The sequence below is a fragment of the Arachis ipaensis genome, chromosome B03 (genome assembly GCF_000816755.2).
Source record: "Arachis ipaensis cultivar K30076 chromosome B03, Araip1.1, whole genome shotgun sequence".
Classification (NCBI taxonomy): Eukaryota; Viridiplantae; Streptophyta; class Magnoliopsida; order Fabales; family Fabaceae; genus Arachis; species Arachis ipaensis.
In genome coordinates, this window is record NC_029787.2 from 124957114 (window position 1) to 124975461 (window position 18348).

Genomic DNA, 18348 nt, shown 5'->3' on the forward strand with positions numbered 1-18348 from the left:
TTTTTATATAAATAAATGTGGAATTATAATTTTGGTGTTATCAGGATGGTATTGAAGACAGTGTCACCAGCCTCAAAGAGAAAATCCCCGTTAAAAGAGCTACCATGGGGATGAAACAGTCTTTTGCCTATAAATGTTGACAATGAAAATGAATTAGGATTTTCCACGAACAAGTTCAGTCGCAAGGGTGGAAAGAGGCATAAGATGCAAATTAGTGGGAGTGATAATTAGGCACAATGCATGATTAATAGCATGGTTGGATCCTAGTATGTTGTTTGGTATGCGTAGTATTTTGGTTCCTATATTTTGATATAGTTATGGAATCAGATTGACAATGTTTAGAGGTTTCTGCATTTTGATATGTGTAGTATTTTTGTTTTTGTATTAGTTCAGTCATAAGTATGCTAATTTATGGTACTTGGTTATTTCGAAGTATGGTGAATGACTTTGGTATGAAATTATTAGACTAATGCATTTTAGGGTAAATTTTATATGTGACTCTCATGTGATCAGTGTAGCAGTACATTATTTATAATTCCAATGCAGTATTTATATTAAGTTTCATTAGCAATATATTTGTGAATTTTGACTATAATTGTTAATTGTCTAATCTCACGAGCTTGATATCCAGTTAAATGTGATAGATAAACATTTAGACTAATGGGCTCTATATGGAATTCTAAGAGATAATAGCTAGAAGATAATTTTTCACTACTCCCAGTAGTCTTACGAGACTGAAAAAGATTTTTTTATTAAAAATAATACAAGACTTTAGCAAAATTATTTAAATACTAATACAAAGAGTACATGATATAATGGTATATATTGATATATGTAATGGATAGTATAGTTGAGAATAAAAATTTGCTATAGGATTTAGGACATTTTGATTTGACAAATTGACCTCAACTAATCTAACAACAAAGAACCTAAAGTGCATGATGGATTATAAGCAGGATATAACTTCATTATTTTTATGATATTAGGTTATCTAAAGGATTTTTTTATTTAGACTATAATTGGATAGTACTATTTTTCACATTGTGGACATGCTAATTAACCTTCAATGTAAGTCAAATAATTTTATTACCTGCTAATTGGTTATCCTATTTTATTTGCTGCAGTTATCAAGTAAAACAAAATGTGTTACTTAGCCAAACTTTATCAAAACTTATTCAAAGAAAAATTAAGGAAGATTCATTATATGATTTGTTCATACAATAAACAAGTAATTCTGATATATGATTTAAAAAATAATAATTCATTATAAATCAATGCTATATAGTCCCTGATAGCTACAAACAAGAGAATTTTTCTATATCTACTAGGTTGAATCAAGAAGTGAAGCTTCGACCAAGTAAAAGTAGCATGAGACATCAAAGTTTAAATTATTAATGAATTTAAATACATTGGATCCATAGATGGTCGAATAACGGTATAGGGATTTTTTTATTGGAATAAATATATTGGTCCAAAAAAAAGTACTAACCACTTTCTAAAAATTGTAGAAAGAATGGTACATCATGGTAGGTGTTGCCATGAAACCGTATAACAAGAAGGACAGTTTTTTTATATTTGAATTTTTATGCGTTTCAAGAAGCAAGATATCTTCAAATACTTTGATTCATTGAAGGGGCTATCTTTTAACTACTTTATGAAAACTTATTTGGAGGAAAAAAGGAAGATTCATCATCACATGATTCATTCATACAATATATACCATATAATACTATTACAGATCATGATATGCCATCACCTTGCCCAATATGAGAGTATTACTAAAGAAACAGGGTTTGGTAGAAATAAATATAAGTTTTAACAAATTAGTAATGACTTTAGATAATAGGGATCCTTGGATAATAGAACAAGGGTAAATGGGTGAGTCTCTTAAAATTCACAGACCTTTTTTGTTATAAAAAAATTTTGGATAGCTGTTCCATAATTTTTTAGACAGAATCCCTCAATGGATGGGACTAGAGATTTATTTGGAAGAAGAAATATATGGATATCAATCACAGGCAAAGAGAAGCAGAGGCAGACATCTAGTTTCAGCAGTGTTATTTTAATATATAAAATCTGATTGTCACCGAAGAGGGACTAACCTCTTTTTGAAAGATCAAGAAGGCCTAATACATTGTGAAACATGTTGGCATGAATCGTGGGTAAGAAAAAAAGACACTTCTGATCTCTGGACTTTTTTCCATTTTCAACACACAAGATATATTGAAATCATTTCAAATGCCAGACACCTTAACCAATTTTCAAAAGTCCATTTGAACTTTTTCGAAGAATGTCAAACCTACATGTCTGCCTTTTTTGGCCTAAAGAGTCTCCACTTTCAACATATGTTGTATAGACTGTATCAATAGCCTAAAAATTAAAATGAAATACACCCTAATGAACTCCCAAAAGTGGAGTTGAACTTATTTGTGAATTGTCAAACATACATGCTGATAGGATAGAAAGTTTTTGACTAATTTGTATAACAACAAGAAAAATCTTATCTAGGGATTTTATACCAATACCAAAACCAAGATAGATGGTATACTTTGACCCATAGCATATATTAAATAAACTTTGTGCACCCTTTTTCATACTGAAAAGTTTTTTGCACTAAATTGTTAATTGTGTGATCTCAAAACATTAAGATCCGGGTAGATAGGATAGATAAGCAATAGGATAATACGCTTTGACCCATAGCATATATCACATAAACGCCATACACTCTTTTGGATACTCAAAAAACTTTTAACACCAAATTGTTAATTGTCTTTTCTCATAAGACTGATATCTAGGTAGATAGGATAGATAGGTAATTGACTAATGCCAGGTTGAGTATCTGCCCAAAAAAGATCAAGAAAAGAAATTTTAAGGCACACTCATCAAAGATATTTCACCAAATAATTAATTATTAAGCAACAGAAATTTTATAAACTTGCATCAGTAAAACAAAAAAGCAAACCATTTACAATGTTTAGAACCCACCACTAATGTGTTAGGATTGATCAATAGCCTCCATCACCAACAACGTCATACATGATTAGTAAAATGAATAGTGATCATAACTAAATAATTATCATTAAAATATATAGTGAGAATTTAAGTTGATAATAGGTCAAATCTATATATATTTATGCCATCTAAAATAGATTAGCATGTGTATTCAGTTAAATCGCTAGATGTTATAATATTCAATCACTTAAAAACATCAATTTTGACCGTTGGATTATAGCAACTATTTATGGCTTTTAAGATTTTGGAAATATTTGTAGCAGGTCATTAGATATAAAGTTTATGTATAAAATACTATATATGCAAGTCCTACTAATGCATATACCAAAACCTAGCTAAATAGAAGTAAGTCTCATCATTACCAATGCGCTCAAAATCTGAAGTATAACGTGTTGATTTCATAATCAGAGACATATATAAAAATATAGGTATGATCTAAATGTGTGCAATAATTATCTTTAGCAATAACAAAAGAGATTTATCTTAGTCACTATATATAAATATTTGATCTTAGCCCTACTAGATTAATATAATTTTAACACATTGTTGAGTTTTTTATTTATTAAACATAAAAAATAAACACTCTAATGGAATTATATTAGTTGCCAGGGGTAATATCAAATAATATAGTTTCAAGAATATATTTAATAACAGAAAAAATATTTCAGATGGTGGGGCAAAACTTATCAATTGAATAAAGTCTTATTATGTCATTTCCAGTTCCCTTAGGCGGTGAACTTTATTTTGATTGCATGCTAAAGACAATCTAAATTTAATTAATATATTAAAATAATGATCAGTTGTTTATTCTTTTGATGATTTAGTCCAAACATGACTAATTAAAAGATATACGATGTCAAATACACATAAATTTATAAAAACAAGGCTTTAGTGTTTAGGATTACAACAAGATATATTTCTTATTAGGGTAATGATTGGACATTTTAGCTATATCATTTTGGTTGTTGTGCCACTATGTAAAACTAAATTGACTAATGACCTATGGATAAAGATTATAAACAACTGGCTAAATTTGATTTGATATGTAGTATCTCTACAAGGATAAAGTTAGGGAACCCATATCATATCAAATAGACCCTAATTCATCTTGACACGTCAAAAATTTTTTTGACTATAATTGTAAATTGTCTAATCTCACGAGCTTCATATCCAATTAAATGTGATGGATAAGCATTTAGACTAATGGGCTCTATATGGAATTCTATGAGATAATAGCTAGAAGGTAATTTTACACTACTCCCAGTAGTTTTACGAGACTGAAAAAATTTTTTTAATAAAAATAATACAAAACTTCAGCAAAATTATTTAAATACTAATACAAAGAGTACACGATATAATGGTATATATTGATATATGTCTTCATCTCAGGTGGGCAAAATAGGCAATATTTAAATTTCATTCAAGACTACAAAATTCTTTCATTGGCAAGAGCCAATTATGAGTAAACATTTATATAAATTCCATGAAACTCAAATTAGTTAGTGCCAAACCAACACTCTGTTCTATCTCACTAAAAGGTTTTTGTAAAAACTTCACAAATTGTGTTTCCATAATGAGTGACTCTTCACTTATGTGTGTTAAACTTCCACATCTAGCTGACGAGCTTATATGTAGGATCATTGCGAAAACAGATCCCAAGACGGCTGGGAGGTGTAGGAGCTTGAGCAAGGGTTGGAACTTCAAACTTTGCACACCATTGTTCTTGAAGGAACACTTTAGAGAAAATAAGGATCGCAACAGGAGTGTCATCATCGGGATCGGTTACCCCCCGAGTGATGAAAACTCTATATGGTTTGTAAGAGCTTTTTTGGACTCTGGTCGTCAGGTATTCGATGTACCCATAGATATCAACCAGTATGGGTTTTACGCATTAATCGGTTCCGACCATGAAAATGTTTGCTTGAGGATTTCAATGTGTGGCCTAAACTCACGCCTACTCATTCGGAACCCTCTCACCCGTAAGAGGCGATATGCAAGAGATGAAGCCAGCACGCATGCCGGTCACGCTCTGTCACTTTATGCATTTGGGTTCTTGCACGACACGGTAGAGTATCAGATATCCATGCTTACAAGAAGTTTTATTCTCTAAGAACTCTTTCTTGGTCTTTGTATACATCATTTGAAAGGGATTGGACTCATTCCGGGACCTTTGAAACCAGTGTGCAGAAGATCGGTCCTAAGTATGTTATAAATGAAGGAATTTTTTACTGGATAGGGTGGGCAGGACCTAATTTAGTGGAGGCAGACTCAATAGTTACTTTCAATCTTCTTCAAAGGATGTTTCATGAAGCTTTCATTCCCGTCCAAGTGAAATCTGATTACCACGCATTGACCAATTTCAATGATGGTGTTGGTTTTGTAATATATCATAACATTGGGTTCACAAGGCAGGTCATCATTTGGCAACTGAAAAGTGATTGGGATTCAAATCTCAATTGGGAGAAGATGATCAGGGTGTCTGGATTTAGCATTCCATATACTCCAACCCTGTTTGTTGGCAAGGACATAATATCAGTTTTGGAAGCTAGAAGTGGCCATGGCTATTCAAATGACTCAGAAGCAACTGATGTTATTCTTTCAAGGCTTAGGTACATGGAGGGTAGGAGAGAGAATTTGGTCCACCGCACTTGGCACGAACATGTCAATGTAAAAACAATCACACTGCATTCTGAAGGGCTCTTCATGGTTTAATATCGAATTGTGATTTTTAGTTGATTTATCATTTTGAAAGTTATGTTGTTCTGTCTATTAGATGTTGTAAAAGTTGTTATTATAGCAGTATGTTCCTAGGTGTGAAAATGTCTAAGCTTAATTAGGGTTCATCAATTTATGTCTCATGTACTTTTAAATTTTGTTGTTGTACTAGAGTTACCTCAATTAGGTATTGGATAGATGAACAATATCGATGAGGCATTATGCGACAATACCCCGTAAATTTTTTATATTTTTATTGATGTCTATCAATGAACTACTTATCTAAATATGAAGTAATTCTATTGATGATAAATACCTTGCAAGTGTGTAACCGTCTACCATCACATGTTAATGCAAGCTAATAATGAAACAAACAAAGAATAGTGCATATTAGCACATATATCATATTGCTTAAAGCCAAAAAGGCTGAAAATCCCAAGAATTATGATAAATAAGATATTATAATCAACTTATTAGAATAATAGATATAAATAGAGTTTAGGTGATATGACAATCAACGTTGTGTTAATTTTTAAAAATGACAATTCAATTAGATTAAGCTACATAAAAAAAAGGAGTTGACACATGGGGTTTTTCAAGTGTAGCTCAAGTAAAACAAAGATATTCAGATTAACTAGACACCAATGGTTGACTGAAACACTTGACTATCTTATTTTAGTTAGAATAATCTTAATGTTGACTGCATAAATAGGTAAAATGAACTGCAGAGGAGGGTTACTCATAATAAGTACATGAAAGGAAATATTTAGGACTGGATGAAGAGAAATTATTTGAAAAATATAGAGCTATGGTCTAACATAATGCATGACCTTAGGTTTTCAATAGCACAAGTTCATAGACAACACACATAATGGTAGTATTGAGCTCATTATTCTAAACTTACACATAGAAGAGCTTGGTTCACCACACACAACTAAAAAAAATAATTTCATACTGCCTCAGAAAAACTTAAGCAACAAGATGGAGACTGAATATGTGAAAACTGCACATATGTAACATGAGATAGTATTCACACTACTATTTTTCAGTTAAGTGATGGGTAGTCAAACAAAATCAGACCAGAAGAAGATTAGTGTTCATATTTCGAATGAAAAATGTGCAAATAGCACAGGTTGCAGGTTCCCTTTGGAAGAGATCCAAAACCCTTCAGATTTTAACACTCAAAGTAAAACTTTTTATTATATATTTAAACCAGCAAATGAGTCTAGCCATACTACAAATTGCCATCAAATGCAACAACCACTTTCATAAGAGTCATGTCATATTCAAAAGTGTAAATAATTATGTCTTCATTGTTACACGGAAATAGTAGCTAAATCCAAGTACTTTTAGCCATTCACTTATGTATAATATTATTCAGATTCACTATATTTTCTTAACTGTATGAGATGTACAGTTGAAGAAAGTTGTGGCTTATCAAACAATAAGCGAAAGGTGGATGAATACTGGAATAGTCATTGGACAAGCATGGCAAACATGACAGTTAGCAGTTTTGTAATAGCAGAAACAAATCACCACTATGGACTCAAGGACTCTCCACCTACAGGTATGTATTTATTGAAAATTTAGCTGTGAATAAGAAAGTTTTACCAAGTTCAGAAATGACATGTGAAAAGGAGTATTCATCCATAATATGCAAGCATATAAACAATTATAAAAGCCATAATGGGATGAATATGAGAAGAGCTGTTATGAGGTTAGTAACAACTGTTGCAGATATGAGACCAATTGCACAGACAATGTTAGTGGGAGAATCACCCAACACTATACAGAGCACAAATAAAATCTCTCACAGAGCAAGTACTACGAATGTAGAGGCTATCTACATTAATGAGAATTACAGAATAAATACAATGGAGGAATGTCAGGTTTTAGGAAACATTCGGCTAGCACAAAGTACAATATTAAGTGGATGAAACCATATTATTCAGATTAAGTCGTTACCATTACTTTTACCATGAACAACTAACGGGGCAACATGTTTACATCATCAGATCTCGGGAGGCATTTTAGGATGGAATGGACATTGAAATTAGTGAAGAAAAGAAAGTGCCTAGGAGTTGCTCACCATCAAGGTAAACTTACAAGGAAATTTAATTTACTAAAGTCGATTAAAGTGATATTTTTAAAGAAAACATCATCAGAGTGTTGCATATGAGTTATATGGTACAATTTAGATAAATCAATTAGGATAAATCATAAATAGAATGTTATACCAAAATATAGTTCATAACTCATAGGAAATAGCATTAACCGCTCAATTTATGCATAAAATTTACACTTTTTGATAAGATGTTTATAAAATTTTATACAGCCTCTCCAATAATGTTTACAAGTCCCCTAACAGATGGATTGAGCCAACAAATCTACTCTATTACTTAATGTAATCAATGGGCAGTAATATATTCAAATTAGTGTGTGTTTGTGTGTGTATAGAATAGAAGAGTGATATGTATTATTCACCATCAAGGTAAACTTACAATGAAAGATATTTGACTAAACTGGAGATGCATGACCGCTAATGACAACATATAAAGAGAGTATAGCATATAAGTTATATTGTACAATTTTTTACTAAGGGATTAGGTTAATCAAACACGTACATTTATAGATTCCAAAAAGCATAGGAAATAGCATTAACCTCTTAGTCTATGCTTAAATTGAGACATATTGTCAATATGTTCATTCATTTTATGTAGCATCTCTAATAGCTAATACAAGTCCCCTAACCGAGGGATTGAGCCAACAAATGTGCTCCATCAGTTCAGGTAATTAATAAACTAAAATTAAAAATTTGGGTTAGTGTATATAAGTATAATAGATGAAAATACATTGGTTTGTGCATGGAATATAATGTGTGTGGAAGAAGATTATAGAAGATTCAGTTCAGAAGATAAGGAAAATCATTTACAGGGCATGGCATGTGAAATGTGTATAGAGCAACAAGATTTGAATGGGAGCTTGCAAAACTATATACAAACCAATGATTGTACTAATTTGCGGCCAGGAACTACTTTTGGTATATAATCTATGCCATCAAGAGGTTAGTCTATTCTATTTAAAATAATCAGATTTTCTAAAATATGATGCTCTTTGTAAGATATAAAGAAATAAAATTCTTGAGCAGAGGCAACAGGACTTGCTAGGAATGAAAGAGTACTCAAACTAGCTAACAAAAAGCTGGCCAGAGTAGCTCAGACACAAAAAGGTAAAGATTATTTGTTTAGATATCTAATTTCAATCACTACATTTACTTTGTATTGTCAATTAGACATTCTTATAGTTGCCTAACAATGATTACATATAAGCATATTAAATGGTGTATATTGTTGATTTTATTCGCTGTAGGGACAAACTCTACAATTACAGTGGATAGAACTGCATCGGGCTGCACTTCTGCTCAAGGTAACACACAATAACTAAAATGTGGGTCAAAGTTATAAATTCAAATATTTTTATAAACACATGTGAATTATAAGAATCAAGTGATAACGGAAAGGGTGCACATACAGGGGAGTCATTGTCAGAATCACTTATTAATAAAGCAGTTTTAGTTGACCTGATTAATACATCAACTGATGACATGCAATGGAACACGCAAATACAAGGTGAATAGAGAAAAAAAAATATACACTTTTATCTTTTCAAACATCAGCTATCAAATAACTTATCTATAGTGATTTATTAAATAGAAATTTGACTGCATATTACATGTAATAGAGGAAAGGAGAGCTGCTAGAAGGGATAGAAGGCAAAAAAATGCAAAGAGCAAGACAAACTGAGGATTTGCCTATCGAGCTAGGTGTGCAAAGATATCTTTATACTATGTTAATGTGACTGGATGTGCTGCAGTCATTAATAATTTTTGCAGTGAAACATGTCATGAGTAGATTAGTAGTAATTAAGAATATGAGTTAGAACTAATTATATATAATCTAAGCAAGTTTTTCGTTGTGGATTGAAATGTTTTTATTCCTGAATACTATACTAGGCAGAGGTAACTAGCTACATGTAAGCAATGTTAATCAACAAAGTTTCCAAAGTTATTCAGCAGTACAATATATATATGTAGATTGATACGGGCTTTATTTATATCCAATGTATCAATGGATTGAGTCACAAATTTTGGATGAAAATTTGCAGCAATTACAAAAACACAAAGAACTATGCCAGCTAAAAAAATGATTGCACCAGAAAGAGTGGTATGTAGTTAACGTTTGAGCGATATGATTTTCTAACCCTACTTAATATGTCCACTCATTCTGATTTTATCCACACTTATGTTACAATCAATCATGGATTGCTTAATTAATTGTATCGAATTATACTAATGGTTAAGATATAAAACACTATATATTTGTCCTTTGCAAGCACAACAGAATTTGAAAACTCAAACTATTCTGTCAGGTAAAAAAAATCCAGAAGGGCCAACAGAGACGTGTCTGCCATTGAATAGCATAATACGGGTATGATTCAATTAAAAGTTCTTAAATAAGTGGGTCAATTGAACTAAAAATTTTAGGCACCATATCATAATTACTTATGAGTGCTAAATATTCTATACCAATGTAGAATACATGCACATGGATAGCACATTTTATGAGTGTGAACATTGCAATAATGCTCTTTTTTGGTATGATGAGAGGTCAAACAAAAGCTATAACTCAACTGAACCAAAATTCAAATTATGTTGTAATGGAGGAAAGGTTCAAAACTTCCACAACTACAAGAAGCCCCCAAAGTGCTATATGAGTTGTTGTTCAATAATAGTACAAAGAGCAAGCATTTCCGAGACAATATAAGATCTTATAATAGCATGTTCCAGTTTACATCAATGGGTGCGAAGATAGACCATGGTGTAACTACTTCTAGAGGCCCACCAACATTTATTCTTTCCGGTGAGAACTACCACCTAATGGGTAGTCTAATACCACCAGCAGGAAACCGCCCCAAATTTGCACAACTGTATGTCTTTGATACCCAGAATGAGGTTCAAAATCGCATGGTCGCTATTCGGTAAGTAGCAGAACCATAATATCATACTATTGGTGTATATTATTTAGAACATCTAAAAATAACTTTTAAAATGTATTGATCGCACTGATTTCTCTTTCTGATTATATCATACGTATATGTAGCGGTGAAAATAACAAAGAGATACATGAAGATATTGTTAGAGACTTTAAAAAGATGTTGGATGAGAACAACGTATTGGTGAGGGCGTTTCGTATGGCCAGAGAGTCAGTCGCCAAAGATGCAAATACCACAATCAAGCTTAGGCTATTAGGGAAGCGAGAAAAGGATGGTAGAAGATACAATTTGCCTTTGACAAATGAAGTTGCAGCACTAATTGTTGGTGATTTTGATATATACAAGATAGATAGAGACATCGTGGTTGAAACACAAACTGAAAAATTACAAAGGATTAATCAACTCAATCCGACTTACCTAGGATTACAGTATCCTTTGTTATATCCCTATGGGGAGGATGGTTACAAGGAAGATATACCACTTAATAACCGTAATCAGAATGCTGGTAAAAGGCGTCAGGAAGTATCAATAAGAGAATTTTTCGCATTTAGAATACAAGAAAAGTTAGCAGATGGATCTCCCTTACTATACTCTAGGCAATTGTTCCAACAATTTTTGGTCGATGGGTACCCAATGATTGAATCGTCGCAGCTAAGCTTTATACGACTATATCAGGAGAAATTTAGATGTGAGATATACAAAAGAATAAAGGAAGCAGTTCTTAGTGGGGAAACAACACCATCATCGCGTGGCAAATGTATTATACTACCATCATCATTCACAGGTGGTCCAAGGTATACGATTCAAAACTACCAAGACGCAATGGCGATATGTAAGGTTGTTGGTTATCCAGATCTATTCATTACCTTCACATGCAATTCCAAGTGGCCCGAGGTCGAAGAGTTTATTAAGAACAAAGAATTAAATCCAGAGGATAGACCAGACATAGTTTGCAGGGCATTCAAGGCTAAATTGGATTTATTGATTAAAGATATCAGAGTGAACAAGATTTTTGGAAGAGTTTCTGCAGGTAATTTAGCTATGTACATCTTTATGATACGATAAGATAAGGAACTAAATACAGATTTTTTCATGTTCCATTATCTATGTTATCATGTTTATTAGGTTGAACTAATACATGACATATCACTGTTGCAGTTGTGTATACAATTGAATTCCAGAAACGTGGACTACCACACGCACATATACTTTTGTTCTTACATAAGGATGACAAGTATCCGACAGCCGAGGATATTGATAAAATAATATCAGCTGAGATACCAGATAAGGAACTAGATCCTGAATACTTTGAAGTAGTACAAAAGCATATGATACATGGACCATGCGGGTTGGCTAGGAAAGATTCACCATGCATGGAGAATGGTAAATGTATTCGTCACTTTCCCAAGAGATTTCTCGTGCACACAACTGTCGATGATGATGGTTATCTGATTTATAGACGTAGGGAAGATGGAAGAACTATCAATAAGTTGGGGGTGGATCTTGATAACCGTTTTGTGGTTCCACACAACAAGCTACTGCTTATGAGGTATGAGACTCACATAAATGTTGAGTGGTGTAACCAATCAAAATTAATTAAGTATTTGTTCAAATATGTCAACAAAGGTCATGATCGTGTGACAACTTTGTTCTATAAGAGTGCTACAGAAAGTGCTGAACTAGATGAATATGACGAGGTGAGCATGTATTATGATTGTAGGTACATATCTCCATGTGAAGCAGCTTGGAGGATATTTGGTTTTAACATACATTATAGAGATCCATTAGTTGTAAGATTAGGGTTTCACTTACCCGATGAACAGAATATAATATTTAAAGACCATGAAAACCTAGATGATGTTATAAAACAAGCATCTGTGAAGGAGTCTATGTTCCTATGATGGTTTCCAGCAAACAAGGATTACACAGAAGCAAAGTCACTAACATATTCAGAGCTACCTACGAAGTTTGTGTGGAAAGCGAGTGAAAAGGCGTGGTTGCCTCGAAAAACACATTCTGTTATTGGAAGGATTTTTTATATTCCTCCAGGATCAGATGAATATTATTACCTAAAACTACTACTCAATTACGTCAGCGGACCAACTTCACATGAGGAGATTAGGTCTATAGATGGTGTTGTGTATTCGACATTCAAAGAGGCATGTTATGCACGTGATCTGCTTGATGATGACAAGGAATATATAAATGCTTTAGAGGAAGCGAGTCATTGGAGATCAGGAACGTATTTGAGAAAACTTTTTACAACACTGTTATTTTCCAATTTCATGGAATCACCGGAGCATGTTTGGAAAAAGATGTGGACTATTTTATGCGATTTTACTAATGTATCCATGGATTATTTTTTTAAATATGCACACAAAAAAAGTAGTCACCAAAATATGCAAAAACATTTTAGTAATGTCCACATAGTAATCAAAACGTGCAAAGCCATTTTACTAATGTCCACTAAATAGAAATGCATATCAATTCATTTATGGTGTCTGCGAAATAAGTAATGGACAGCTGACACACGCATAATGGAACTCATGCAAAATGAAGTTGTTGGCCATTCCTTATCTAGCGCAGGCAAAATAAACTAGTGAACTAATTATTAAGTTAAGAGTAAATGTTCTTTTCGATCCCTAACTATTTGTCCGATCGATTTTTCACCTTCTAAAAAATCTAAAAATCTAAATCGGTCCCTATCTATTTGGATATATGTACGTTCCAGTTCCTGGTTAGGGACCGAAAAGGGCATTTACTCAAAGTAGATAGGAACTGAAACGTACATATATCAAAGTAGATAGGGACCGATTTGAATTTTTAGATTTCTTAGGAGGTGGGAAGTTCCATCGGGCAAATAGTTAGGGACTGCAAATACGTTAAAGACGATATATAAGAGTGCATTTAAGTTTTTTGAACACAGTTCTTTGTTGTTTGGTAATTTTTTCTCTCTAAACGTAGAAGTGATTTTGCATAAATGTATTTATTTGAAGCAAAAAATTGTAACTTCTGCCTTTACTTAACGTGCGTTTAGGTTTGTTGCTGGCAATTATTGGTTTTAATAATTTTTTTCATCGTTTTTTATCATTTTTAATATTTTCGTTTAGGAGAAAACAGGATGCTTCAAGAAAGAATCACAATTATATATATTGTGATTAATTTAAAATTATAGGTTAATAGTTAAATTAGTCCTTAAAAGATAAAGCATTCTTTATATTCGTCCCTAAAAATTTTTTTCAATTAAATTGATCATTTAAAGATTACGAATTAATCATATCTATCATTCAGTTATTCCACTCACAATTTTCATCAACTATTGATGATATAAAATGTTAACTGATAGCATACATGACACATAACATATTCAATTAGACGTTAACTAAATATATTTTCGAAAATCTATCAATTTAGTCACTAGGTCATATGAGAATAGGATTTTTGTAATTGGAGAAGATGACTAGATTAATAAATTTTTATAAATATATTTGGTCAATATCCAATTAGGCATATAAGCCATTTAATAATGGGCCTCCAACTAGCTAACAGCAGCCCACCCAAAAGAACATCACTCAAACCCTAACCCTAATAAGCCTCTCACCATATGAACTTTCCGCTTCCAAGTTCATTGAGTTCCAGCGTAGCTTCCTGCTTCTCCCATCCGCAAAGATGCAGATCTTCGTGAAAACCCTAACGGGGAAGACCATCACCCTCGAGGTGGAGTCTTCCGACACCATCGACAACGTCAAGGCCAAGATCCAGGACAAGGAAGGCATTCCACCGGACCAGCAGCGTCTCATCTTCGCCGGCAAGCAGCTCGAGGACGGTCGCACCCTCGCCGACTACAACATCCAGAAGGAGTCCACCCTCCACCTTGTCCTCCGCCTCCGCGGTGGCGCCAAGAAGAGGAAGAAGAAGACCTACACCAAGCCTAAGAAGATCAAGCACAAGCATAAGAAGGTGAAGCTCGCCATCCTTCAGTTCTATAAGATCGATGACAGTGGTAAGGTTCAGAGGCTTAGGAAGGAGTGCCCTAACGCTGAGTGCGGTGCTGGAACTTTCATGGCCAACCACTTTGATCGCCATTACTGCGGAAAGTGTGGCCTCACCTATGTTTACCAGAAGGCTGCTGCGTAATTTCGTTTAATTTTCTGTTATTTAGGGTTTTACTCTTTAAATTTTAATTTCTCATGTGTTAATTTCGGGTTCTATTCGGTGTTTCGGTTTTGGAACGAGACTGCTATTTTAAAGGTTTAAATTTTGAGGATTTTTATGTGATTATATTTCTTTTGCGATTTTGTTTTGTTCTGCCCTACGAATTAATGGTTTGTTGAGGTTAGCTTATTAGATTCTCAGTATTTTGTTTGCTTAATATTATTTTTGGGTGCTATGGAATTATCAATTATCGAATAGAATGGAACATGACAGATTGAGCTTTTAAGCGGGGCTATGATTGCAAGTACTTCCCTTGTGCTTCAATTTTAAGCTTCAAATGTCTCTGCACCTGAAAAATTATGATCCAAATTGATTCAACATATTATGCTCCAATTTCAATTTCGATTATATATTATTTTATAAGGTATTGGTAGCTAATTAAGCTACCTACCTCAATTTGCTCATCAAGTTTCTTCTGTACTTCCATTTGCATATGGAGTGCCTCAGCAATTTGCATGCTTCTGTTGAAATTTTTAATACCAATTAGAAAAAACATTCAACTACTTTGATCAATTTTCTAACTATTATAATTATTACTCACTCATCTCATTCTGTGTCCCAATACCTTCTTCCCTGCTGCTACAAGGACCTTCACTGTTCTTCATTTCTCTGCAATATGCACCAAAGAGAAAAAAAATGATCATTGATCAGAACAAGTTATTATCAAAAACAGATTTCTAGTTGTAGCTGGCTTTTCCCAAGTCTATATTTCTGCAATGACCAGAAAAACACACACAATATGTTGGTAAAAGAAAAGAACTCCATGATATTTGGAATCAGTGGAAGTAACAAGAAGAAAAGGGAAATGCCTAATACAGATGCATTAGCCTAAGATATTTAATTATCTCAAAAATACTAACATAGAAGGGTATTGTTTTGTAGTTTTTACTATATACTCACTTTCTGAACCTCCAAGCTGATTAATTGCCTCGATGAATCTTTGGTGAAGTTCAGGAGTCCATTTGAGTCTTGGCTTTGCATCAGTTGAGAGAACCAAGTGCATACTATTTTGCACATTTTCCATTGTTTGTTGTTTCTTTCAGGAAAGAGTTACACTGTGGAGTTACATAATAGAAAATTTTCAATGAAAGAATGAAACCTTTTTTAGCTACGTATGACTATATATGATCTGTATATGTGGAAGCTCTATAGTTTCTCTTATACTATATATATAATATAAATTGGAGTAGTTGTTATGTCCCATGATCTCATTCTCATATCAGGAAGCATAAGTGGGGTTATGTTGGCGGAATGTATGCCATCACCTCTTTCTCTTCCCTCCTTCTTCTTTTTTCCCTGATACAGCAAAAACAAAGAAATGAAACAGCTCAATATCTGAGTCTTAAAAGGAGAGAAAAGAGGAAGAGTGTAAGGTTTGTTTTTATCTTGCTGTTTTCCCACTTCTCTCTTTCTTTTCTCTAAGGTAGATTCCTCTAAAAGTATGATTTTGATTGCTTGTTTCTGTTACTGTGAATGTTCAATTCAGCTACTAATACTGTAATACATGTGTTAAATGATATATTTGCTTGCATTTGGTGAAATCAAACCAGAATTATCTGTTGAATGTTGTGTGTTGGTTGTTTTTCACGTATGAGTAGAATCTATATTGCTTTATACCTTGTTAGAATAAACTGTAAAAAGTAACATCTCGAAGCATGTTTGAATATGGATTGGATTCTATTGGGAAATCGGCTATTTTGTTTCTAATTCTCATCCTGTTGTTTTCACCTCAATAAGCGGATTTGAAACACAGTTAATTCCTTACGGTGTTAAAACTTTATATAATAGTTAAAACTAGGGGTGGCAATATGTACCCTACCCGCGGATACCCAACCCGATCCCACCCGTTCGGGTAGGGTTGCCAACCCGATCCGCAGCGGGTAGGGTTCTCGTGCGGGTCGGATAGGGTGCGGGTTGAGCTTCAACCCTACCTAACCAACCCGCACTCTATATATGTTTATATTATATACTTATATAAAAATATGTTTTAAGTGGATGTTGAATCAAAGACCTCTCACTAAATGAAAAAAATCCGTAGCCACTAAAAGAAAATCATTAATTGATAATTTAATATTTTTTTTACATAAAAATAAGTGCTATTTTAAATTATCATCAAGTTATATAATAATTTTGTGTAACCCGCGGGTAGGATCGAGTACTCGCGGGTTAAGAGCGGGTAGGGTTAGGGTTGGGATATTCTCAACCCGCGGGTAGAGTTAGAGTTTGATCCAAACCCTATCCTACCCTACCCATTGCCACCCCTAGTTAAAACTAGCACCATTTTCATGTGTAGTTGTCTGATCAAACTATTTGTTGCCTCATGCTAGTTGTAAGCTATATTCCAATTTAGAATAGACTGAATATTCACTCGGTGAAGGGAAACTAAAAGCTAGTCATAGTAGTTGAACTAATAATTGCATTTAACGAATGTCAAAATGAATTTCATGTAGTTAACATTTATGCTGCATATTGTCCTGAATTTCATGTAGCTAACATTTACCAATTTTAGCAAAAGAAACAGAACTTGAGCAAAGGATGGCGTCATTTTATGAAAAGTTGCACATAAAATTACTCAGGAAAAATTTGCCATTCCTACCAATTACATTCATATCGAACACACTTGAAGAAGTAAGTTTTTTGAATAATTGTGGACATTAAACTTTATCAAATTAACCGTTTAATTAAGGTAATCAATACTTCATAAGTTTTATAAATTTAAAAATGATTTTTTTTTCTACAATGGAGGCCAAACACAAGTAAGTACAAATGGGTCATGACCAAAAACCCAAAAAAATATCCAAATAGGTAAAATACTATTTTGATCTTTAATATTTGGATTAAGTTTTAATTTAGTTTATAACATTTTAAACATTTTATTTTAGTTCTAAAAAGTTTTAAATGGGTTTAATATTGTTCTATTGTTAGTATATTTGAAGAGTCAATAGCCAATAAGTTATAATTCAAATGGCATAATTTTTTGATACTCACTTAAGAGATCGCGGGTTCGACTCTCCTTATCTCGTTCGATATCATAAAATAGTCAGAAAATTTTAGATCGGCTAGTTTGATTTTTAGAAGAGAATGAACTTATTTTTAAATGTTTCTTACTAAATAAAGAATTACACTTTTTGAGATTTTGTTAATTAAACAAATTTTAGTTCTCTACTTATTATATTTTATATCAATGGTTTAGATTTAGGGTTAAATTTAAAATTTATGATATTTTATTATGTTTTTTTTAACCTTTAATATAGCAAGTTAATTTTTAAAGTACTTGCATTCCCATCAAGATTGATTGGTTCCACTTTTAAGAGGACTAATATATCTTACAATGTATATATTTTTTGAACTTAA

At 32.9% G+C, this 18348-nt stretch overlaps 3 protein-coding genes across 3 annotated transcripts; 2 read left to right on the top strand and 1 right to left on the bottom strand.

The window, feature by feature from the left end:
* LOC107633785 lies at positions 6784 to 12680 on the top strand. The gene is made up of 9 exons (XM_016337385.2): positions 6784 to 6913; positions 7145 to 7294; positions 8448 to 8516; positions 9097 to 9153; positions 9228 to 9356; positions 10321 to 10454; positions 10574 to 10764; positions 10887 to 11809; positions 11938 to 12680. The coding sequence occupies exons 1-9, from the start codon at positions 6784 to 6786 to the stop codon at positions 12678 to 12680; spliced, it is 2526 nt and encodes an 841-aa protein (XP_016192871.2).
* On the top strand, positions 14372 to 15128 carry LOC107631334 (ubiquitin-40S ribosomal protein S27a). Its single transcript, XM_016334750.2, has one exon. It carries the CDS (start codon positions 14449 to 14451, stop codon positions 14914 to 14916), a length of 468 nt encoding a protein of 155 aa, XP_016190236.1. The 5' UTR covers positions 14372 to 14448; the 3' UTR covers positions 14917 to 15128.
* On the bottom strand, positions 15227 to 16018 carry LOC107633784 (myb family transcription factor PHL8-like). The gene is made up of 4 exons (XM_016337384.1): positions 15891 to 16018; positions 15532 to 15603; positions 15386 to 15455; positions 15227 to 15283 (listed from the first exon to the last, which is right to left on the bottom strand). Exons 1-4 carry the CDS (start codon positions 16016 to 16018, stop codon positions 15227 to 15229), a joined length of 327 nt encoding a protein of 108 aa, XP_016192870.1.